Source organism: Lynx rufus, unplaced genomic scaffold (assembly GCF_022079265.1).
Source record: "Lynx rufus isolate CCGP_SWC_20201006 ecotype Redwood Valley unplaced genomic scaffold, mLynRuf1.p SCAF_11, whole genome shotgun sequence".
Taxonomy (NCBI): domain Eukaryota; kingdom Metazoa; phylum Chordata; class Mammalia; order Carnivora; family Felidae; genus Lynx; species Lynx rufus.
This window is the reverse complement of record NW_025814825.1, coordinates 17,065,294-17,089,441: the sequence shown is the minus strand read 5'-3', so window position 1 is coordinate 17,089,441 and position 24,148 is coordinate 17,065,294. Positions and strand designations below refer to the sequence as shown.

Here is a 24,148-nt window from a genome sequence, read left to right as displayed (position 1 = left end):
ACTTTCTAACTCGAAAAAAGAAACAGCAAAGCTTGAAAAACTAATTTTAAAAAGTCAACATTTCTTTGGCCCAATTTCCTGTTCCCTAGCACCACCTCAACCATGTGTACTTTCTAGGCTTCAATTTCCTTTGTTAAAATAAAGTATTAAGCCAGTGTTTTTCAAACTGTTGCACAGAACCCCGGAGTATTGCAAGGGGCGTCTGAGATTCTTCAAGTGACTAATTTGAATTTAACATTTAAATTACTTTAGCCATTTTTTAAAACTATAATTTAAGCGCAGTATGCACTCTCAAACATGTTAGATACCCAATTTCAACACACTAGAGAGCAACGGCCTATTATCTTATGCTGCCAGATTAACTCCTTTTGTGCAGATCTCAAAGTTTCTTCTTAAAATTGTCTAAAAAATATGCTGATATTTGCAAGATGAACTTTAAGAGGGGGAGGGGAACCTCACCATTTGCAACTATTTAACTGAGATAGCATTTAGGTATTGCACAAAGCCAAACCTACCATAATCTGAACACCAGGACCTGGAGCAAACTTCACGGGTCTCCAACCTTGCTATCAAGAACCCAGCATTCATCTCAACAGCTTCATTGCTTTTGTGGACTCACTTCAAAAAATATGACCACACTTATCCCATAATGGTCTTTCTATATAAAACTGTTTGACAAGGATTCTGTCACTAGAAAAATCACTTTGAAAACCACTACACTGGGGTGCCTGGATGGCTGTCAGAAGAGCAAGAGACTTTTGATCTTGGGGTCCTGAGTTCGAGCCCCACACTGCGTATAGACAATACTTAAAACAACCACTAGATTAAACCAACCTACCTTTAAGGTTCCTCTAACAGCATGTGATTCTATGAAGAACAGGGTTAGGGTATCATGATGAGGAGTGGAGCATTAGGAGAAGCAGAATCCGAGCGAGTCCCAGATTTCAACATGTACTATGTGATACTGGGCATAGTACCTCTCAATCTAGGTCTCAGTTTCTTCATCTGTAAAAATGGTTTGGAAGGGTTTGATGAGAGAGACGTACAGAACTGTTAGTCCATGTTACATGATCATCACTCCTTGGTATACGCAGGAGGAGGGGAGGCCTCAGCATGGCACCAATACAACAGTTCACAGAGCCAACGGATGAAAGCTTTCATACAATCCATAAAAATTTCTTCCTATTAAAATCCAGAGCAGTGTCACCCTAGATTTTCTGGCCCATGTTTATTTCCTCACCTTTTCTGTCATCTGACCAGTTTGTACCCCACAAGTACATTTTTCCTTTAATAGTAAGTCAATTTCAAATAGCCATATTCTACTTCCCTACACACTGCTTAAATGTGATGTTTATAGTTATCTTCTGGGAAGAGGCTCTAACAAGACCTTTTTTTAAAAAGCTAACAGACCCTGTTAGTTACAACAGAACCATTCAATTCAGTGTCAATCAGAAATTATAGAAAATCCTACTTGTGGTAAAGGCAAAAAAAAAAAAAAAATAGAGGAGAAACTTATAGCTGTAGAAAACAGTCACATGCTTCTTGCAAGGAAACACTATAGGACTATGATCTCCCTCTCGATCTCAATACAAGTCACAGGCAACGAATGCCACATGACCCTAAGCCAAGTAATCCTGAAGCTAATTGTCAACAAGAATCAAAAAGTAAATGCTAATAGGTGTTTTCTTTTGGAACCAAACTCTTATATTTAGTATTTCATTTGATCTGCATAACCTCGATAGAGGAGTCCCTTATCCCCATTTGGAAAATAACACAGATTAGATGACTTGGCTCAATATCTCAGAGCCAATTTGTGATGGGGTGAAGACTAAAGTCAAGTATCCTGTCTCATGCTCATTGGTTTTGCACCAGATCAGACATCATCCAGAACTCCTGACTTTGTGGTCTCCAACAATGACTGAGCTTCAAACTAACAAGAGTTTGGTTGCTCATTTACAAGACCAAATACATATAATGACAATAATTCATTTCATGTTAACTACACCTACTGGGATAGTCATTGTGCAACCTGTACGTGTATTAAGTCGTTCTGTAGTATACCTTGGACTAGTGTTCTGTCAATTACATCTCAGTAAAACTGGAGAAAAAAAATACTTCTAGTTACATGGTACTTAGCAATTGACAAGTCATTTGCGTTCAAATAATCTACCTCTTGTGCAATCCAGAGACCTCTAAAGTAGACACTATTCTTTTCCTATAACTGGCCAGTGAACAGACTCATACCTCCTAAATGGCTGTCCTGACACACAACAGCAGCAGTGGGACTCAGACACTACCTGAGGTGGATGCAAAAAAACTCTAGTGAGGCCTCACCCCACCCAAGAGGCCTCTTATTTGACCAAGAGGGAGTTTCTTGGATTTTTGTTCATCTTTCTAAAGGAACAGGACAATAGAAGTTAATGCAGCCTAATTTTCTACAGACTTCCAGAACACTAATATTTGATGTAAACATTCATGGTTTATGTTTATCATCTCCCCTTAAAGATGAGGAGGGCAAATAGAAGTTTCCGAAGAACACCAAACAGCAACAGCGTTGGGGAGGGGGACAGTGACTGTTCCCTTTTCATGGGCCTGTAAGACAGTTTCCTCTTCTCTACCATTTAGTTACCAACCTACACCAGTTTACCAGATAAAGAGGACAACAATGAATTAGGATTGGGAAAACACATGGAATACAATAAGGTATAGGAAGGAGTTAAGCAAATAAGTTTTGAGGATGGGGTCTTGGCTCCCCACTGACCAGGTAGCTGCCCTTGGCAGAGTCCCTTCCCCCTCCATCCACTTTCATTCCAGTCTTCAAACCCTGATGAACACCTAGCTTGCTATAAGGACTAAAACATCCAGGGTACATGGGTGGACAAATTGTAGTTGCCATTACTGGTACCTCTTTTAAAGAAATGTGAACATGCTTTTAAACATCCATTTTGGCAAGTAAGAAATTGCCAAATTAGATAAGATCTTCCAGTAGAGGGGGCACCTATCATGTGCCTAACTCTGCCTTGGGCCCTCCTGGAGGAAAAAAAAAAAAAAAAAAAAGCTCTTATCCCATCCTGGAGAAGTTTCTATTCCAATGGGAGGCAGAGCTGCTGCAAAGGCCCCAAGGCATTCACAGAAACCAGTGAAGTACAAGTTGGGGAGGGGATGCACCCCTAGGTGCCAGCCCTGCAGAAACACCGTGGCATGAGACAAGGATAAAAAGTGTAATTTCTCAAAGAGGAGATTAAGTTTTTGGTTTCTCCCCTTCTGAATAAGCCCAGGGCCAGCCTACAGGGCCTTGCTGGGTGCTAAACGGCACAGCATGTTCGTAGCAGGAGTCATCGAAGAACTGCATTAACCGTGACCCTTCTAACAGCGTAATTGCCACGTATGTGTGTCAGGGCCAGCACTCAGGCCCTGCTTAGCCTGGGAATTGGCTGCCCTCCACCAGCTGGAGCTGGCTTGTCTTTGCCACATGCCTATCACTCCAGTAGGAAGGTCCAAGGGGGAGAATCCATACCTCCCCCAAGTCCTTACTTGATCGGCCTCCCCCCAAAGCTTCTGGCCTGGTCAGTTTCCCTCCCCATTGAGCTCCCAAGTCTCAGAACCACCCCCATTCCGTGCAAGGATTATGTCTGCATGCATGGGAGGGAGCTTACCATCCTCTCCCATTTCCCTCCTTCTCGACTCTCACCAACTTCTGAGGGCAGAGAGACCAGAGTCTCACCATCTCTACTCAGGACAAGCCTGATTCCAACGTGCTGCTGACATTGTGTGAGCTATTTACCCTGCCCAGAAATCGACCCAGTGTGGCAAACTCTGTTCTTCAAGGTGTGGCCCAAGTCCCACCTCCAGTTTCCTTTGACTAAGTCCTCCCTCCTAAAACTTCCTTGAGCATGAGAGTCAATAATACACTTTTGACACTAAATTGGAGTTGTCCTGTGGCTATCTAGGGAGACCTGAGAGCCACCTCAGGGCTCACCTGGGTCAAATCACCGTTGGACCCTTTCTCTCCACATGTGGCTCCCCACAGCAGCTAACTCAAAGAGAACAAGTTTTCCAGACAGTAAACAGAGTACACTCCCCAATAGAACTAGTAAGTTCTCAGAGTCCTCTGGTTAGATTTAACAGTGGTCTTGCATAGTTCTAATAATTTAATCTGTATTAGCCTTATCTCCTGATTGAGCATGTGAGTGAGGTTTTTAGGGGAAACATCACATCTGTAAGTTCTAGGTGCTGGGAAACTCAGCATGCACTGAATACTTACCTATCTATAACAAACAGAGACCTACAATGATCCAAGCCCTCTAGCCCTTGAGGACAACTCTGAACATCTCTGGGGGAACCATGCTTTTCTGAGCAGTCCCCACCTCCACTTAGCTGAATGATAATCTACGGTCATGGCTGTTAATGGTCAAGGCCATTAAAAGACCTTGAAGACCACTTTCCCGAGTGATGCATCCCTGGAGGGACCAGTTATACATGGCAGCTAGAAAGAACATTGTAACCCCGCTGGCATCCTCTAAAACATAAGTCACTCCAGGCCTGACTTCCACTCATCAGCTAAAGAGGAAGAAAAACCTTTGACTATATGGTTAAATTTACCCCTACAGTCATTCTTCTAGGGCTTCATGTCACAGGGGGAAATAAATGCAGTACTCCTCAGAGGCAAGACATTTACAAAAGGACCTTGGGAGTCATTATCAGGCTGAGTAGTCCTACCAGAGCCCTGCCTCCAAGAACAGAATTCAAGATATTTGTTTGTTTTATCTAATTCCACCTGGAAGGATGCTTGGCTATCTGTGAGGTTAGTCTGACTTAGGCATTTGGAAAGAATTCCTAGGAGCCTACCAAGATAGACCCACAACTCAACTGTCAGCACAGATAGAGACCATCCACCCACCCAGGTTCATCCTCAGGGTCCTCATCACCCACTGCTCCTATGAGGTGTGAACCCTGATGGACTCACAGGACAGGGAATCCATTCTGAAAAGTCCCTGAAATCAACACCCCACCAGGCAATTCTAATGTACCCCCTTCAAAAACTGACACACAAGTGAGCAAATGCCTACTACTCCAGGTTCTCAAAGTGGACACATAGCAAAAGCTCTTAACTCCATCCCTTCTTACTTTCTGCTCCACCAAGCCCACAGTGCATTTTAGTGGGTTCAATCCACAAAGCTGCTGCCAAACAAGAGAAGTCACTAGAATTTCCAAGAAACAAAGTAGCTCAAAATGCACATATTTAAACATCTAGAAGGGTCTCAGTCTCCGTGAAACAGAACAGTCTTGGGGAAATGGTGCCTTTGCAAACAGCATCGTATTTGAAAAGAACGCATCTAAATTATCCCCTGTCCTATCATTTCTTTGGTAGTACAGAAACAAAACTAGCTCCAATTAGGTTAACTTTTATTGTACAATATTAAAAGTGAAGAGAGGCTTCCTCTGCCATCATCTGAAGTTCTTCCCCACTCACATCTGCTCCACATCTGAGCACTACTCAGGAAAATAAACAGCATAAAAACCATCAGCTGACTGGACATTACAGTGACAAAACTACTACAGATGCCACATTCTGACAGTGGTCAACAGCAAAAGTGCTTTTCTTCACACATTCTCGGTCTCTCCCCTCTCATGGCCTCTTCCAGGCACTCACAGCAGAACGCCCTCACCGTAGGTATACAATATAGAGAATCCATCTTTTTTTGGGAAACAAAGCTACACCTGTGAATCGTTTGGTATCTCCATGACCCGTATCAAACTCAAGCTAGAGCTCCAGGTACCATCTTCCCTCTCCTACGAGGAGAGTCTTTTCCCCTCAGATCCACACATTTTTAGCACAATAATTTGAGACTTCATCAGAAAGGCCATTATGCCTGCAAACTTTAAAGGATTCCTTGTATATAAATATTTCATGCCAATTTTGTTTCCAAATGAGGTACACATGAAGAATGACCACACTAAGCAGTGTCCAAGTATGTCCTGTTGTTCCAAAATACAGACATTTTAATATTTCTGAGGAATCGCATTCTATCTGAGGTCCTGCAGGATTCTGTGCACCATCTATGTGGAAGTAGAACTGCTGCCTCGATCTCCCTTCATGTCAGACTAGAAATGTAGCCAGTCGAGTCTTAAGAGCCAAATAAAAGTCTTTTAAACTAATTGTTCCTTGCTAAACTGCTAAATTTTCAGGGGAATACCCTGGGAGGATTGGGAAGTTTGAGAAATGATGCCAGATACGTGAACGGTCATGTCCTGAAAGCACTAAATTTTAACCTTGGGTAACACCAGGGGAAGATTTTAAGCACTCCAACCATAAAAAAGGCTCTAGTCGCTTGCCCCCATCGTGTGTCAAGAGACAAGGGAAAAGAAATCCTGTCTCTCAAAGTTGAGAGAAAAAAAAACGGGCTGTGATGCGACCCTGAACCTCCAAACACACACACACACACACACTCTCTCTCTCTCTCTCTCTCTCTCTCTCCCCGAGTGGCTTGAACAGCAGTCACACTAAAGGGGTGAACAAAGAACAGGGACACCATAAACATCATTAACCAAGGCTCCAAGCAGCACAGAGACCAGCTCAAAACCAATGCACACGGAGGCTCCAACAAAAACTCTCCAGGCAGCCTCAGGAGTGTGATAGCCCAGGGCCCCAGGGAACCCTGCAGTGTGGCAAAGAAGGGAAGGGGCAAGGGGTCCTCGCTGGAGCCCCTCCCCCTCCATCTCCAACACTGGCCACTCCTTTCCTCCATTTCTTCCCTGGGTACTAAGGGGAGGAGGCATAACAAGACCAAGTGGGGCTGAACCAAGTAAAATATGCCCGAGTCTTGTGCCAAGCCAGCAGCACAAACTTGAGCAAATTAACATGCATATATAACCCCCAAATGTACTATTCGGCAAAGCACCACCTTACTAATAGAGGCTTAGAACGAAGGAGTGAACACACACGTGCACACACATACACACACACACACACTGAAACTTTCTTTTACCAGAGCAAAAGCTGGGAAGAAAAAACTAACAAGCCTTAGTGAAAGCTAAATCCTGTCTCGGGTTAGCTGTTGCATTCAGCTTGATGTTGCATTCAGCTTGATGTTGTGAAATTAACAAAAATGTTCCCTTGGCATTTAAATTCTTTTTCTTCCCTTTTTCCTCCTCTTAGCAGAGTGGGGGGTGACGCATAAGTCAAAAGACAAAGCAACTTCAAAACAAAATCAGTTACTTGTAAACAATCCTTGTGGGTATTTTCTCCCCTGCTCTCCCCGCCCCCCCCCCAAGAAAAACAGCCCTGCCAGTTGTAATAGAAAGCCAAGTAAAGATAAATCAATTAGCTTGCTAATTTCTCCCCTCTCATTTACTTAGCTCTGCACTGTATTTGTCGTAATTGACTACAATTATGTTAATTACTAACTCCAGTATAATTACTATATTTATTGTCATTGAGCATGCGATGTACCCACAGCAAAGCTGGCATTTGTCGGGCATCAAGAAAGCAAACTGTCGAGAGGTGATTCTCTGCAAACTGGCGGATGTGGCTTCAGCAAATCAAAGGGCAAAAGAGATTTCATGCAATGTTAGTTTGAAAGCACCGGTTCATTAAGGATATTAATTTTCTGATAACTACACATTTAAGCATGACACACTAGAGCAGTATCTACAGGATTTCGCAATTATTAATGCGTGACAGTTTCAAATGCTAAGTGAATCAATTAAACAGCAGCATTCACAATTTGAGAAGAGATAACTGCTTCATAACTACCTAAGACTACAATTTTCACATGACAAAAAAGAGCCATTGAGGCGCCTTCAAAACCTGACAGGTCAAGAAAGAAGTTTGAAACAAAAGCACCTTACAACCATCATCTCTCCTCTTTACTTGTCAGATCAACTTTGCTAGTGTCTCCCCAGAAACGGCATCACATGCCAGCTGCCACAAGGTGATTTTTCATGTCTTGTCAAAGAAATCTTTTATTCTATTTGCTCTGCATTAACATGTTACATTTATTGATCAAGGGCCTGTTCGGCAGCCACAGCAGGGCACTGAGCTCTCCATGCCTACGGGGCTTTGATGTCCCGGTGACATTCGAGCCCGAATAATGCACATACTAAATGGATTTAATGCAGAAATGTGTTTGGGCCTGACAGTTACATTAATAACAGCCCCTCACACTGATAAATATGCAATTGCTACTATTAAGAGTTACCCAATTACGGGGAAAATATTTCTCTACCTTATAAATAAATCCATCAAGGAAAAAAAAAAGTTTCAACAATGGTGCATTTTCTTAAAACACTTCTCCAGCTGCAGAAAATGGGGCATGTGCGGGTTAACACCCCCTCTCTTTCCCCTCCAATTGTTTTTAATAAGTCTTGCTTTATCTCACGAATGGTTTGGGTGTTTTTTTTTTAAACCTCTTTTGTTGGTCTTCCCTGCTCTACCCGTCTTATTTCTTCAGAACCAGAGAAAAAGCACCCAGGAGACTGAAAATTGGGTTCTGTATAAACTCAGAGGAGCTTAGGGGAGGTGGTGCAAAGGTGCGGGGCACATAGCTGATCTCCATAATGATGGGTCTGGAGGAGGAGGTGTCTTTACACACACACACACACACACACACACACACACACACACACACACACACACGAAACCCGAACATGTCTCTCTCCCTCATTTAAAGCCCTAAGTGACCTTGTGCCGTGGCAGTGATGGGGTTGGGGGTGTGAAAGGAAAGGGAAAGCAGCTGGGAGAGAAGAGACCTTTTATTAGAAAAGTCTTGGCCAGGGAGAATTTGTAGTTATTATAGCCTTGCAATTAAACACAGACACCAAGCAAAAAGCATTATCACTCCACTTTCATCATCAAGGAGCAGAGCACAGCTGAAATCCCCACCACTGCAGTCCCTGAGGAGACCGGAAGAAAGAGGGTTTTCAGATGGTGGGTGTGTGTATGCAAGTCAATACATGTGCAAGTGTGTGTACACACACACACACACACACACACACACACACACACACACCTTTTTCTCTCTCCAGGCTGGGACATAGAACAATCTGAGACACAGCAATTGCTAAGCCACTTTTCCCCATGACCGTGACCTGCATCTGAGCCAGATCTCACAGCTCAGAGGGCAGTAAGAAAGTGAGTTCCCTGGGAAGTCCCCACCTTTAAGCCAGCCCAGGTCTCACAAGGTCTTGCAAACCCAAAAGTTTCCAAATCAGGGTTTTGGGAAACAGAGAAAATACAACAGACAGAACTCGAAGCCTACAAGGGTCTCCAAACTGGAGGATCCACTGTGACCCCATGATGGTGGCTTCCACAGGCTACTCAGGATTTTCAAGAGGAAAAATAAACCTTCTCCCTCTGCAAGGAAATATAGGCTTGGAAACAGCCACCCATCTTCTCACACCCAAAAAAGCAACAAGTTCTACCTTAAGAAGCAGTTTGGAGTAACTGTAAAGCTAAAGTCAACCCCCTGGAGGCCATTTAATCCCTGTGCTCCCATTTAATCACAGGTGTAGTCTGGGGCCCATTTCTTCCCCATCTGGGTCTCAGTTGCTTCATCTGTAAAATGTGGGTATTAACAGTCACACTGTAAAAACACTTTGCAAAGACTGAATGAGATAGATAACACTTTAAGTGTCCTGCTCAGCTGTGGCATGTAGTAATACTGGTTATTAATAAGTTAATAAACACAACTCATGTCACTTGTTTGACACTTGTCCCTGGACTCCCTTGGAGAATGAAGCCAGCTACCTCTCGGTACTTATTTGCAAGGCTACTGTATTGTGAGGCTCAAGAGGGCCACTCTGCAGCCCATCTGGCACAGGACTGAGGTCTTTCTCAACAAAGCATAGTTGGCATAAGGGAAGAAGTACTCTTCGTCCAAAGCAGTCCTAGGCCCTGCAAAACATCTCTGGCTTCACTGGCTAAATGCTCATAGAGCCCCTACTTCCATCATTGTGACAGAACTTTGTACTCACTGGCTCTTCAAGTTCTCAACCACAGAGTCTGAAAGGGTTAAGCTTGCCAATCTCCACCCTCTTCCCCCAAATCACCACTGCTTCCAAATGCCACCCTGACAACATGGAAGGCAGCCTTGTCCACATGCACAGTGATGTCCTCAGGATAGAGAGAAGGGCCAAGGGAGAAGGTAGAGCAGTGAGGCCCAAGTTCAAAAAGCTCAGGGAGAGGGGCACCTGGGTGGCTCAGTCGGTTGAGCATCGGACTTCGGCTCAGGTCTTGATCTCAGTTTCATGAGTTCGAGCCCTGCATTGGGCTCTGTGCTGACACCTTGGAGCCTGGAGCCTGCTTCAGATTCTGTGTCTCCCTCTCTGACCCTCCCCTGCTCATGCTTTGTCAAAAATAAAAGAAAAAAAATTTTTAATTAAAAAAAAAAAAAGAGCTCAGGGAGAGAAACTTTATGAAGAAAGGAGAATTAAACCCAAGATTCTGATGGAGTAAAATGGATGACAAGAGAAATAAGAAGGCAGTACTAGAAAATCTAGGAACTTCTTATCCAAGAGGCAAACACAGTAGGAAATATGGAGACACTCTTTTAGGAAATGCTTTCATAATCATACTGTAGGTTAGAGGGGCCATCATCTATGAAAAAGCTGAACCTCATTATGGCCCCTTAGACCACTCTCTCCAACCTCCCACCACTTTCCCAGCCCAGTCTTACCCACAGTGGCTCAAACCCCATTTTCTCTGGCCAAAGGCTAAAAATCCAGCAAGCCAGGACATTCTTGGAGGAGGAAGAGGGTGGTGTCATTTAAACCTCACTCACAGGGGCCTGAAACTTGCTCTCTCAGGGATCTTCCCTCCTCCCTTTAAGCTGTTTTTGGTGGTGCTACTGTCATGGAGGTCACTTGAGAAAGTGTAAATACAGGAAATTAAAGTCTTGCTACTGGGACGTTAATCATTACCTGCCAAGTCATTCTGCACTTCACCTTTTGGTTTTATGTTCTATTGGTAGCTGGAGACATGAGAATGGCCACTGATTCTCTTGGTAGAAAAAAAGATGCTTTTCACCACATTGCCCAGCTTAGAAACAACACTTATTCCAACATGCAAAGACCCATGCCTCATTGGAATTCATCACTGACCTACAACTATTTGGAAAATTCAGTAACAGCATAGCTTTCTAAAGTCTATCTTTTCTACCATCATCTCTTCCCCTCAAGGTTTCCTGACAACTCTGTTGCTACCCTCACTTCACTATCGGCATGCTCTCCAAGCAAGACCACTACATTTGGGTTTTAAAAAACAAGTATGAACAAGGTCCCTGACTGCAAAGAAAGGATTTGATAAAGATCCATGCCAACAGAACATACCCTTTGAACTGTTCTCCTGAGAGCCTGAGTGGGGAATTAGCTTTTACCCATTCCCACCTGATATGAACAAAGGGATGCTTCTGGCTGGCAAAGATGAAAAATACGTAGGAGAGGACTGGGTTGAAGCTAGGAGATGTCCAGGACAGCTGGAGAACTTAAGTATACTGGTTAGGATAGGCTAGGTTACACTGCATCAACAAACACCCTAAGGGCGCCTGGGTGGCTCAGTCAGTTAAATGTCCAGCTTCAGTTCAGGTCATGATCTCACGGCTCATGAGTTCAAGCCCCATGTCGGCTCTGTGCTGACAGCTCAGAGCCTGGAGCCTGCTTTGGATTCTGCCCCTCCCTCTCTCTGCCCCTCCCCCGTTCACGTGCACACGTGCGCAGTCTCTCTCTCTCTCTCTCTCTGAAGAAACAAACAAGAAAAACCCTGAACTTTTTTTAATGTTTATTTTTTAAGAGAAAGAGAACACAAGCAGGGGAAGGGCAGAGAGGGAGACAGAATCTGAAGCAGGTTCCAAGCTGTTAGCACAGAGCCCAATGCAGAGCTTGAACTCACGAAACTAGGAGATCACGAGCTGAGCCAAAGTCAGAGGATTAACCAACTGAGCCACCCTGGCACCCCAGAAATACCCTAAACTCAAACAGATTTAGTTCTCATTTAAAGTTTGTGTCCAACATGGATCAGCAAAGGGTTTTGCTCATTTACAGTCAGAACCTAAGACTGATTACAGCAGGTAGGAGAATAATTGACAAATTGCACACTAGCTTTTCGCATTTCTGCCCATTGGTCACACCAAAGGATGCAGAGATGTGTAAACATACCATGTACTAAAGGAGAAGAAATCCTGAATGTCCATTAAGAATCCCAATTACGAGGCTCCTGGGTGGCTCAGTTGGTTAAGTGGCCGACTTCGGCTAAGGTCATGATCTTGCAGTCCGTGAGTTCGAGCCCCGCATCAGGCTCTGTGCTGATAGAAGCAGGCTCCAGGCTCTGAGCTGTTTCTGTGTCTCCCTCTTTCCGCCCCTCCCCATTTGCACTGCCTTTCAAAAATGAATAAATGTTAAAAAAAAATTTTTTTTTAAATAATAATCCCAATGACTACAACAGAGTGAGATGGCCCTGTGGAGGGTTAAGCCTAGGCTTTCAGCCTCCCCACCAACACGTTTTAGTTCTAACTGTAGCTATGCTTATTGAAGACCTACTATGTGCCAGGTAATTTGTTAGGCACTTTACACAGTTACACACTCAGGATTTTTGCAATTAGCCTAAGGGCAGTTAAACAACTGGTGAGTAATTCGAGAGGAGGATTTCAAGCCAGGGTGGTGGAACCACAAAGCGTTGGTTCTTTTTAATTTCCACTGCCCATTTTCCCAATTTAGCATCAAGTTACCAGATCTAGTTTAATCTAGCAGTTCATAACAGACACAGAAACGGTTGTGTGCCTGTCCTCGAATCCTTTACAGTGTGCAGTGGAGAGTCCACCTCACTGCCTTGGTGGAGATGGGGAGCACAGAGCCACCATTTCGGTACTGGAGCTTCCCCAACTCCCCAGTCTTTCACTTTTATCCTGGTCAAAGTCAGGGAAGCAACAAGCAATCTTCCACCTGAGACATTTTCTCCTAAGCAATTCTCCCATTGAGTGCATTTATCAGAGTGATGCTAAATACGACACAAGAACAATTTTTAAAACCTAAGATTCCTGTTGCCATACATCAATTAAACCCTCTCAATTTTATTACCAGAATGACATAGGTGTATTTATCACCATTTGCCATGCGAGCCCTGCTCTGCCCACTGTGTTCAACAAGCTCAGCGAGCAACCCACTCAAACTACTCAGGGCCCTTGCAGGGAGTGGGATGACTACCAGAGATAACTCAAGCCTTTCCCCATCAGGGAAAAGGGGAAACTAAACCTGAAACAACTCATTAACAAGAGATCTTTGCCTTGAGCAGATCAAGGAACCAGCACTGACTAAAGCATAGGATCTCCTTATTGATCTAAAAATATAATCTGAAAACCTCAACAACAAGCTCAAGGAAGAGTTTGGGATAATAGGTATTCAAATAGTCTTCGTAGCAGAAATTGGTATAACCTCTCAAGGGCAATCTGACATCTTTGTCAAAGCCCTCTGACAATTCTGTCTCTAGGAGTTTGTCCCAAGAAATTAGTCAGAGACCTATTCATGAGTGCTACAAGAATAGAGATATTTTTAATAGTAAGAATCTGGAAACAATCTAAATGTCCAACACTAAGAAATAAGCCTTTAAAAACTGTAACGCAGTATTGATAGGAAAATGCTTCCAACACAAGGTAAACACCACCAACATTTTTAGACATTTGGCATTATAAGATTGGAAGACAAAAGCATAAGAGACTCTTAAAAACTGAGAACAAACTGAGGGTTGATGGGGGTGGGAGGGAGGGGAGGGTGGGTGATGGGTATTGAGGAGGGCACCTTTCGGGATGAGCACTGGGTGTTGTATGGAAACCAATTTGACAATAAACTTCATATACTGAAAAAAAAATAAAATTAAATTAAAACAAGAAAAAGTTCAAATATCTCTCTAAAAAAATAAATAAATAAGATTGGAAGACAATAAAACATCAACAATGGTGATTTCCAGTGCTAAGACTATCAGGGATTTGAAAGAAAGAGCGTTTCCTCATACCTGAGTTTAACATGCCTATACTGACCATGTTTTTATTTTATTCTGTTTTAGAGAAAGAACACAAGCCAGGGGGAGAGGGGCAGAGGAAGAAGCAGAGAATCTCAAGCAGGCTCCACACCCAGCACAGGGCTAGATTCCACAACCCTGGGACCAAATCAAAAACAGCAGGGCAGGGGCGCCTGGGTGGCACAGTCGGTTAAGCGTCCGACTTCAGCCAGGTCACGATCTCACGGTCCGTGGGTTCGAGCCCCGCGTCGGGCTCTGGGCTGATGGCCCAGAGCCTGGAGCCTGTTTCCGATTCTGTGTCTCCCTCTCTCTCTGCCCCTCCCCCGTTCATGCTCTGTCTCGCTCTGTCCCAAAAATAAATAAAAAACGTTGAAAAAAAAATTAAAAAAAAAAAAAAAACGGGCAGAGGAGAACTGGGAGGCTAAAGTAACTACATGTGAAGAATTCCACCACCAACCCCCCACCCCCTCACCCCCGTTTACATGTTTGCTCCTTCTAAACCCTATGCCACATGCCTACATTAACTATTAAGAAAATGAATATAATTCCTTGCCTAAAAACAAACTATAGCCTAAAATACAAACGGACTACAGCTGATTTGGGGACCTATGGTGTAGCAAAATTTGTATTAGGGTTATTGCTCTGTTTAAGGCAATACTGTAATAGGATTATCTGGATGGGGGGTGGGAGTGAAGCCTGCAGAGATGTTCTTTAAAGAACAGGACAATAATTTTTCTGTATATAACAAAGCAAAAAGAATTTTGGGTTTCCGAGGGCAGCTCTAGGAAGAGGGTAAGTGACATGGAAAAGTGAGAAACAGGCTGGGATAGGCACCCGGTCACCTGCAAGAAGCCTGACCTGAAGGAGAGCTGCAACCAGGGAAAAATTCTGGCAACAGAGCACCTAAAAGCTTTCCAGGAACAATGCTAGCCCAAGCTTGTCTCCTGCCATGTGCTACAATACTACCTACCTCCCCCCAGTATACCTTGAACTGGTAGTAAAAGTACTACTATATTACACATAGTAATGCTGTGTTGGGCTTGGGAGAAATGAAGGGAATGTCTTGAGAGGGGGCAGTATCTTGAATAGACTGCCAAGAGGTAAAACAGCAGACAACAGAGCAGAGAGTGATTGTGAATCCAGGTGCGGGCAAACTGACCAGGTAGTACGCTCCCCAGATCCCATGCAAACAGCAAGGCAGGGCTAGGGAGAAACTTTCTACAGAATGTGATGGGGACTCACGTTATTTCATTTGGATATGATGAGCCCTACAGCCTGGTGGGCTTTGGGTCCTCTGTTATATACCTATTTAGAAGTTTATCATCATCTTTCTTTTTCCCTTCCCCTTTTCTCTCCCCTCCTCCACTTTAAGAATTAGCTAAGAATCTGGGGTACCTGGGTGGCTCAGTCAGTTAAGCCTTTGACTCGTGGTTTCACATCAGGTCATGATCTCATGGTTTCCTGAGCTCAAGCCCCACATCAGGCTCTATGCTAATAGCACAGAGTCTGCTTGGGGTTCATTTGTTCTCTTTCTGCCCCTCCCCGGCTTAGACTGTCTGTCTCTTTCAATAAATACACTTAAAAATTAAGAATCTAAAATATTTTATTTTGATCCAGATGAAGACAGAGATAGAGACCAGGGCTTGAATAAGCTCACATCTTCCTCCAACACCCAAGAGAAGGTAGTGTTGCATCCCCTAACCCACCCGCCCTTCTGTAAACAAGACAAAGAGGATCCAGCCCCAACACATCCACATTAAATCAGGACTGCTTTTCTCTATTCTGGTCTCTAAGTCCCTCCAGCTTAACCAAGTACTCACATAAACTCTTCCTGAAACTTAGACCTCACCCCTCCATTGCTCATCCCTGCCCCAATCCAGTTATAACCCAGTATGGCACTGACCATCTGCCAAGTATAGGCTCCTGACCAAATGGGATAGCACCTCAACAGAAATTTTCTCAACAAAGGAGAATCAAATTCACAACTCCCCTCCTTCCAAATCATTTTTACCAAACTTCCTCTCACTGGATTACCCTGCCTCCATGACTGGCCATTTCCTACAAATCCTTATAGATCCAGACCCTCAGAGCCCCTTCTCACTGCTGACCCTGCTCAACACACACACACACACACACACACACACACACACACACACACACCCCTCTCCCAGGGTCCAGCCTCTTCTCTGCCAAAGGGAGGCAAGGCAGGGCCTCCGAGTTTGACAAAGACAGCTCTGTTTCCTTAGACCTGACAGCCCAGTCCCATGACCTGTCCCTGCTGACATGCTCCCTCGTGGGGCACAGCCTCCTCCAACCCACATCCAGGCTCCCACCAGCAAGGTGGCAGTGGCCAGAGCCACAACACCCCAAGCCTCTAGAAGCCAGTCACACAGAAAGAAGTCCCTCCAATGCCCAAAGAAATGCTTTCCCAGAGTCTGCAATGGGGAACTTTTTAAGGTGCACACATGTCCAGGCTGTGTACTTGGTCTTCTCCTTGGGTACTGGGACCAAAAATCATCCTTAAATATCTTTAGAGTCAGTTTTTTTTTTCCTTTGGCACCCTCTCATCACTACATGTTAGTTTGTGACTTTTCAGTTTCCCCATCTTCCCAGCAGCACACAAACCCTTTGGGAGTCAGGGAGAGCACGTACACAGTGTCCACGTTCTTCTTAACACCCTGGATGCCCCTTCCCTGAAGACAGTGCATCTCTGGAAATACCAGCCCAAAAGGCTCTGTTGGCTCAAAGTCCCCTCAACCCGCTGATGTCTTAATCACCTGAGTTTTGTCCATCTTCTCTCAAATTCTCAATTCCAAGTGTCTGGACTCAAAGTCTGGGAGAGAAAGACTCCAGAGCATGGAAGCATGAACGTGCCCGAGTCCCCTCTCGCCTTCCACCCCACAACAGTCTGTTCCATTCAGAGGACAGCACAGTTCTCAAGGGGACACTTATGAGAAAAATCCGGCATGGAACCAGCTCATTAGGAAAAGTCACCATCCTGAACCCTGCTCATTTATTCATTTCCCTGATATCTGCTTTCCAAGTTCCTCTCACTTCCCTCTTCCAAGCCCCCAAACCAGTCCCAAGTGGTAACCTTCTATGAAGAAATCAAGGAACCATCTGCATTTTCCAATGGAATAATATAGAAGATCACACTTAGCTTTTGCCAAGACTGAAGCAGTTGTTAGAGTTCCCCTCCCCCCGTCCCATGCCATCAGTGTTTGAATTACTCTGGGAGTAGTAATTCCATCTGGGATTGGATGTCATCGGGGAGAAATCACAAATATTTGAGGTTCCAATTCATTTAAAAAGAAAAAAAGAAGCACGCATATATACACCCTACCTGTGATTTGGCAAATCTTCGGGAGATGGGGCACCCCAAAATGCTCTTACTGGTTCCATCCCATTCCTTCCCCAAGAGTATTCTAACTCGTCTACATGGTATCGGTGAGAAAGGAAAAGAACAAAGGGACACAATGACGGTCCTCTTGTAGGACCTCAGGTGAGGTGGAGGATGTCCACACACAGCTTTTTCAGTGGCACAAAGAGGCTAACCAAAGAATCATCTGAAGCATAGTCACACTTTTGGGGTCGAATTCCACACATCTCAGAGCCCCACACCCTATGCAGAGCTGGATGGGAACTTTTACCTGCAGGCTGTTACCAAGGGGACTGGGCCTCCCGGCCTGGTCTGTATCTTGTGAAGGGTACATACCTCAGAAGGTTAAAACTCAGATCAAGCCTTTTTGCAAAATGTCCACAGTCCCTGCCGAGGTGCTCTGGAATTTCTCTGCAGTCCTGGCCTATGTAGGACACCTGGAAATTAAATGGAACAGAAACAATGTGGCAAACGGAAATCGCCCAGCTGCTCCCAACCCTGAGTCATTGATCCCAAGATTGCTTCCGCAACTTTAAACACACGCCCCTCACACACAAGAAGGCCACATTTGTGTCCTTTTCCTGAGCAAATCGGCTTTGGGGGCTTCAGGGACTCTGCCAATAGCTCGCCTTTCCTGGTACACTTAGCATGATGGAGACTAATCCCAGCACAACAGAAACTGAACTAAAATTGGCTAGATTCAGGTGTCCAAAAAGGCTCCCACATCAGAACACATTGATATAATCACAGCAATCAGCTTCTTGCTCAGAGGCCTTTCCAACAGCTGCCCCTCTGGCTCTCCTCCCCATCTCCCCTCCCTCAAATACTCTGTTATGCACATTACCTCATAAAAGACAGAGCAGATGCACTCACCGGCATTCAATCTGCAGGGCGCTGGAACAAACAGGGTTGGACAAGAAAACCTCCCCAGATCACCAATCCCATCTTATACCACGGTGTATAAAATATCCCCCACACTCTGAACAAAGTTGACTTGAAGGGGACAGGACAACAGTGGCCACAGCTTCCAAGCCTCTCTCCTCCAGGGATCCTTCTGCAACCAGCCCCAATAGGGCTGCAGAGCAATTCCCCTTAGGCCTTCTCTTATATCATCACCATCAACCACCTAGTGTGTGCTCAAATATTAAGAAGGTGAACTGCAATTTGATGCCAGAACTTCTGATTGTGGCAAGGTTGGAGGGCTTGCTCACTGCTCCAACCACTAGGTTTTTGAAACCCACTTTTTAGAGGTAGATGCCAATCCAACCACAGTGTACTAATCCCAAAACCCATAAAACAAACCCATGGGTGAGAGTTGGCCAATGGATCAAAATATAGGAGACTTCCCTAAAGGGCTCCCTACCTCCAATGACGAGGTAGAAATTCAACCCTATCACACGGACTACAGTCTTGACCCTTTCTCCCTACAAATGCATATCCTCCTATACATACAGGTAAGAATGTCTTGGAATGAGTAAGATTCCCCAGGGGATTATGCTTCCTAATGGGGAATAGGAATATGGTGGCCATATTGAATTCTAGATATTAGGATGAACATTGAGGATTACCAGCATTCCATCCTAGAACTACAGAAACACCACTTTCATTAGGACTCGACCTAATTAAAAAAAAAAAAAAATCACACTGCACCCTAACACCCCCAATTTTTCAAGTCCTCCCTCAACCCTATCCTATCCAATGGGGGCAAACTGCTGGCAATACAGTAGCTTGTGTTCACTCCCCTAGGGACTTCATATCTGGAGAAGAGAAAGTGGGGGAGAAAGGACAGAAAAACAGCTGACTCCAATAAGATAATTTGGACTCAAGAAGATAAAGGCTAAAAAATAAAGGTCTCTAGGTTCAATCTAGCAACCTCCCCTTTCTACAGGGGACCAGTCTTTCCTCAGAACTTCTTGTGGAACAAAGTTCTGCTTCCAAGCAGAGATGGAAATCATACAGCAAGAAGAGACTGGGGATCTAAGGCCTCAGTCAGCCTATGGACTTCAATTTCCCTCAGGATACCCACTTGATCAGCAGCAGTTTCTGTATCAGAACACCGCAGTGACCCTGCAGGCCTGAGGAGAACCCATCCCTTTCACCCCATCATGCACTACCATCTTATATCACAAAGATCTTGAACAATCTGTATAAGTGGCATAGAAGTGGAGATTTAGATGTAGAAACTGAGCTTTGTCCTTATAGACTCACCAAGGACTAAATATGGTAGAGACCCAGTTTCTCAAAACCCATCATGTTTTTTACAAGGAAAGGGAGACTTCAGCACCATGCCCAGTGTTATATAGCTTCTTAATGATAAAGCCTGGAGGAAGTCCTGCACCAGGAATAGGTACTTCCAATTTGGGTGCCATGGAGTTCTTACAACTCCACGTGTGGGTATGGATTTTCTTCATCAACAAATGCTAGTGGTGCATCTATCAGCAGGTTTGGGCTTCAAAAACGCAACTTCCTAGCTGAAAGGTTGCAAACTACCTCAGGATAACATGGCTAAAGCCACAGAACAGAGTCAGAACATAGACAGGGGGATATTTGCTCCCCCTTTTTCCTCTATAGGATTCCCTTTCAGAGGCAACACAAACACCAAGGAGAGCTATCACCATGAAGCATGCACACCACTTACATGCCTAACAAGACTTTCATCAGCTTGTTTTCTCACATGACATCCCAGGAAAACTAAAGCACAACTTGTTCCACAGTGATCAAGTCTCCAAAATGCAGTATGAAAACCAACTTGATAAGCCATCTGCATGCTTGGACCCAGCACCACCACCACTGCCCCCCACCCCTACACAGTAAACTGGAGCATTTAGAGATGGGAGTTAAGCTGACCACATTTAAGGGCCCAAATCATCTGGAAAAGGCTTAAAGCAGCAAGCAGCCACTGCCAGGCACCACAACCAACACTCCCAATGAGAAGACAAACATGTTTAAGAAGTGCTCCCGAGTTGAAGACCTTAGGTCTCAGGATGTCAAGAAGCTTCTTGGAGCATCAGACCACCTAATGGAAGAAACAAGGCCAGAAGAGCCAGACCAAATATAGTTTGTTTCTTGAAGAAGAGAAGGGAAATGGAGATTAATAGACCCCAATGCCACAGAAGCAAGAGCACATCCAGACCAAGGGCCATTTCATTTAGTCAATTACTTTGATTTAGACTCAACTGAAGAACAAAGTTTTGTACTTTTCATCTGCCTATCTTATAGCACCTGTATCCCAAGACTTCCACCCTACATGAAATGGTAATAAAGGGACACTATTACCAGAGACATGAAAACATATCAAGAACCCTACAAGGAGGAATACCAGAGAGGCAAAGGAAGAGGTCTGTGCAAAATCCCCCACACATACACATTCTCATGCCCTCCGACCAGAAGCCACCGGGAGTTACCAGACTGTAGGAGACTAGGTTTCTCCTTGCAGTTAGGACAGTCTGGCCATTTCTGTGGATGGTAGGTTTCTTAGTAGACTGAGAGACACTTATTTTATGATGCCTGACCCCAGTCAGGGGTGGGAGATCCTCAATTTTAAATTTGCAGTACTGACAACTGTCAGAGTGGAAACAGACTCTGTGCCCCTACTTACTAGCTGTGTTATCCTGGATGGGTCACAATCCCAGGGAGTTTGTTTCCTCCTCTGTAAACTAGTCTAACACTAACCGCATCCAGAAGTGTGAATAATGGAGCTTACATTTATTAGATGCCTACCATCTGTTACCTAGTCAATCCTCATGAAACAGTCACATATTATCCTCAACTTACTTATAGCAATGAGAGAAGATAACACATTTAAAGTACACAGCACTGTCCTCAGCACCTAGTGGCCACTTGATAAATAGTTGAATCAGACCAATATCCCTAAGAAAGGGATTGGTTATTCCCTGGTCTCTTGGGCACTGAAATCGTGTGCCCAAATTCCAAGTTTGCATTTGTATATACAATTTTATCGATGGCCCTACTTCATCTTAAACTAGTGGAAAAAGACAATTGAAGACTTAATGTTGACATAAATGAGGCATTCAAACCAAGAGAAGGCCAAATGAGGTCAGATTTGTGTTGAATCAAAAGACTTCACAGAGAGGAGTGGAGGGAGGGCTATTTATAGGCTCGTGCAACACCCAAAACCCAGGGCAACAGCAGTGAGCCCACAGTGGGCTGAAAGCAGAGGAGACCTCATTTCAGCAAAACAGCATCATCCATCTCATTTAATTGTTTTAGTGGTATCATGGTGTTCTTATGTCTTTGCACTTAAACCATCTATTTGGGGTATAGGTCTCTATCAACTTAGAAAAAGTTCTATCTGGTTTTAGGTTTGTGTATTTAACCAACACTGCAATAGAAACTATCAACAGTGAGTTCATGGGAAGGTTCCCCACCCCCCCTTAAGGTGGCTCTATCAAGTTTTGAAAAGTACCATGTGACATACATTTCAGGAACTACATCTTGCTATGGCCATCATTAGCAACTAGAAGGGGCAGAATGCTAAGACCCTAAACCCCAGGGTTGCCACTCAAATCCACTGGCCTAGGTGTTTTAGGACAAGGGGGACTAACACCCCAGGAGTATTTTTTCCAGCCTGCCTTCTCTGGTCCTTACCAGGCAGCTCCATCTGTTTAGAACAGTCCCCTAGGGCCCAAAATGCCTCACACAGGCCAGTGATTACCTTTGAGCAGTTTGGAGTGGGCTAAAAGCAAGGGGTGCACGGGGGGGAAAAGAAATCAAGTCAGGGAAACGAGGGAAGAGAGAAGGAGGCACAGGAAAGTTCTTAGCCCTACTGTCAAGTCCTCCATGAAGCTGGAAGAAGCTATACCCAAAGAACGCTGGGTCTGAAATGCAGAGACCTGCAGTGGGGGAGGAGGTGGGGGGAGATATTCTTGGGCAGAGGCCGCCTCCTCCAGCTCCTCCCTCTAGGCAGGCATGTTAACTCCCAAAAGCCCCTTTTCCCTGATAAATAAGACCCGCCACCTTCAACCTTTCCCACAGGCTGGTACCTCACTGGCCTTCTCACTTCCAAACTCTGAGAAGAGGAAAACATCTGCCCAAAGTAATCTCAAAATCTAACTGTGCCTGACACTACCTGCCTTAGGCAATCCAAGGGGAGAGCTTCAAAACCTCAGAACTATTTCTCTAGGGTGTGCAAGGAAAGGTGGGAAGAGGGCTGGCTTAATCAGAGGTTAAAAAAGACAGACCTGGCTTTTCCAGAAGGTAAAAGGCACCTGGGCCCAGCATCCCTCCAGCAATGACTAAGAACACCTGAGGCTTCACTACAGAGCTGAAAGCAAGTGAGGCTAGGTGTCTGTCACCCAGAGTTGAAAAGAATGTTGTCATTCCTCACAGACACCTGTACAGGAAAGTCAGGTGCTGAATGAGATCTTGCCATTTGTGACAACATGGATGGACCTACAGGGTATTATGCTAAGCGAAGTCAGTCCGAGCAAGACAAATACAATGATTTCGCTTACATGTGGAATCTAAAAAACAAACAAAAAACAAAACTGGACTCAAATACAGAAAACTGGTTGTTGCCAGAGGGGGAGGAGGAGAGGCAAAAACAAGCGAAGGGGATTAAGAAATACAAAATGCCAACTATAAAATAAGTCACAGGGATGAAAAGTACAGCACAGGGAATATAGCTAATAATACTGGAATAAGGTCATATGGGGACAGATGGTAACCACACTAGTGGTGAGCAAAGTATAATGTACAGAATTGTAGAATCACTATGTTGTACCCCTGAAACTAATGTAACATGGTATGCCCTATATAATATAGAACTAAAAAAAGAAATCAGGTGCTGAAATAAAACTGGAGAACTTTAGCCTTCTACCTGCCTTGAATAAGGGGTCTATGTTTAGGATCCGGAGGCAGTTTGGAAGGGAGCCCCCAAACCTGGCGCCTGCACGAATACATTATGATTTCCACGTCTTTGGTGGTCCCTGGGTACTTTCACCATCCCCGGTGCATTCAAAAAACAAAACAAAAAACACCTGAAATTTAGAGTTTACAATTCCATTAGTATGAAGACGATTACATTAAAGTGTTCTTTGGCCAAAGTAATTTTCTTCTGATTATGAAAGAAATTAACACTTTTTATCAGCCCCAAAAAGTACCATCAGCTGTGGGCACTGCCAGCTTCTCTGACTGATGGAGAAATCATCCCTGCTGGCCCCAGCAATGAGCACTAGAGACAGAAGGAGGTGGAGGAGACCTGGGCTACCTTCCCTTGCTTCCCCCACAGCCAGGGGGTGTCCTCATCAAACCAGGGCAGGCCTAGACACGTGAAACAGTCCCCAACTGCAGACGCACCCCCCGTGGTTGGACCAGGAGCCTTATTCTAACCTCGGATGGCCCCATGCCCCAGCATTCCCTCCCCAAACCCGTTGCCCCAAGCGAAGGCAGGGTTCGTCCCTGGCGAACTTACTTGAGTTCCACTGACCACGAGCCCGGCCATGGCGACCGGGCAAACGCGCGGCGCTGAGCGCAGGCACAGAACACGGAGCGCGGCAGCAGCGAGCTGCACAGCCCGGCGCGCAGTTCCGCAATAAATAGTCAGCTGACCCGGCGGAAGCCCGAGGCGCGGGCGGGTGTCGGGACCTGGGTTCAGCTTCTCGCGGGGCACTAGCCCTTGGCCTGGCCCTCGCACAGGTGAGCCTTGTTCCCCCAACCCCGCCCCGCCACACTCCGCAACAGGTGGTGCCCAGCGCTGCGCGCTCAGACGAAATGGCATGACCCCTTGACTTCCCCGCGGC

General features: G+C 44.9%; 1 protein-coding gene across 1 annotated transcript in view; it reads right to left on the bottom strand.

Annotated features, from left to right (window-relative positions):
* The window catches only part of LRMDA (leucine rich melanocyte differentiation associated), a 1,035,260-nt gene extending 1,011,333 nt beyond the window's left edge, over positions 1 to 23,927 (bottom strand). The window contains exons 1-2 of the mRNA XM_047073021.1: positions 23,821 to 23,927; positions 17,724 to 17,824 (exon numbers count right to left, since the gene is read on the bottom strand). Coding sequence (XP_046928977.1) covers positions 17,724 to 17,824; positions 23,821 to 23,850 — 131 coding nt within the window. The 5' untranslated portion in view covers positions 23,851 to 23,927. The remainder of the gene's footprint in view (positions 1 to 17,723; positions 17,825 to 23,820) is intronic.
* Positions 23,928 to 24,148: the final 221 nt, after the last annotated feature.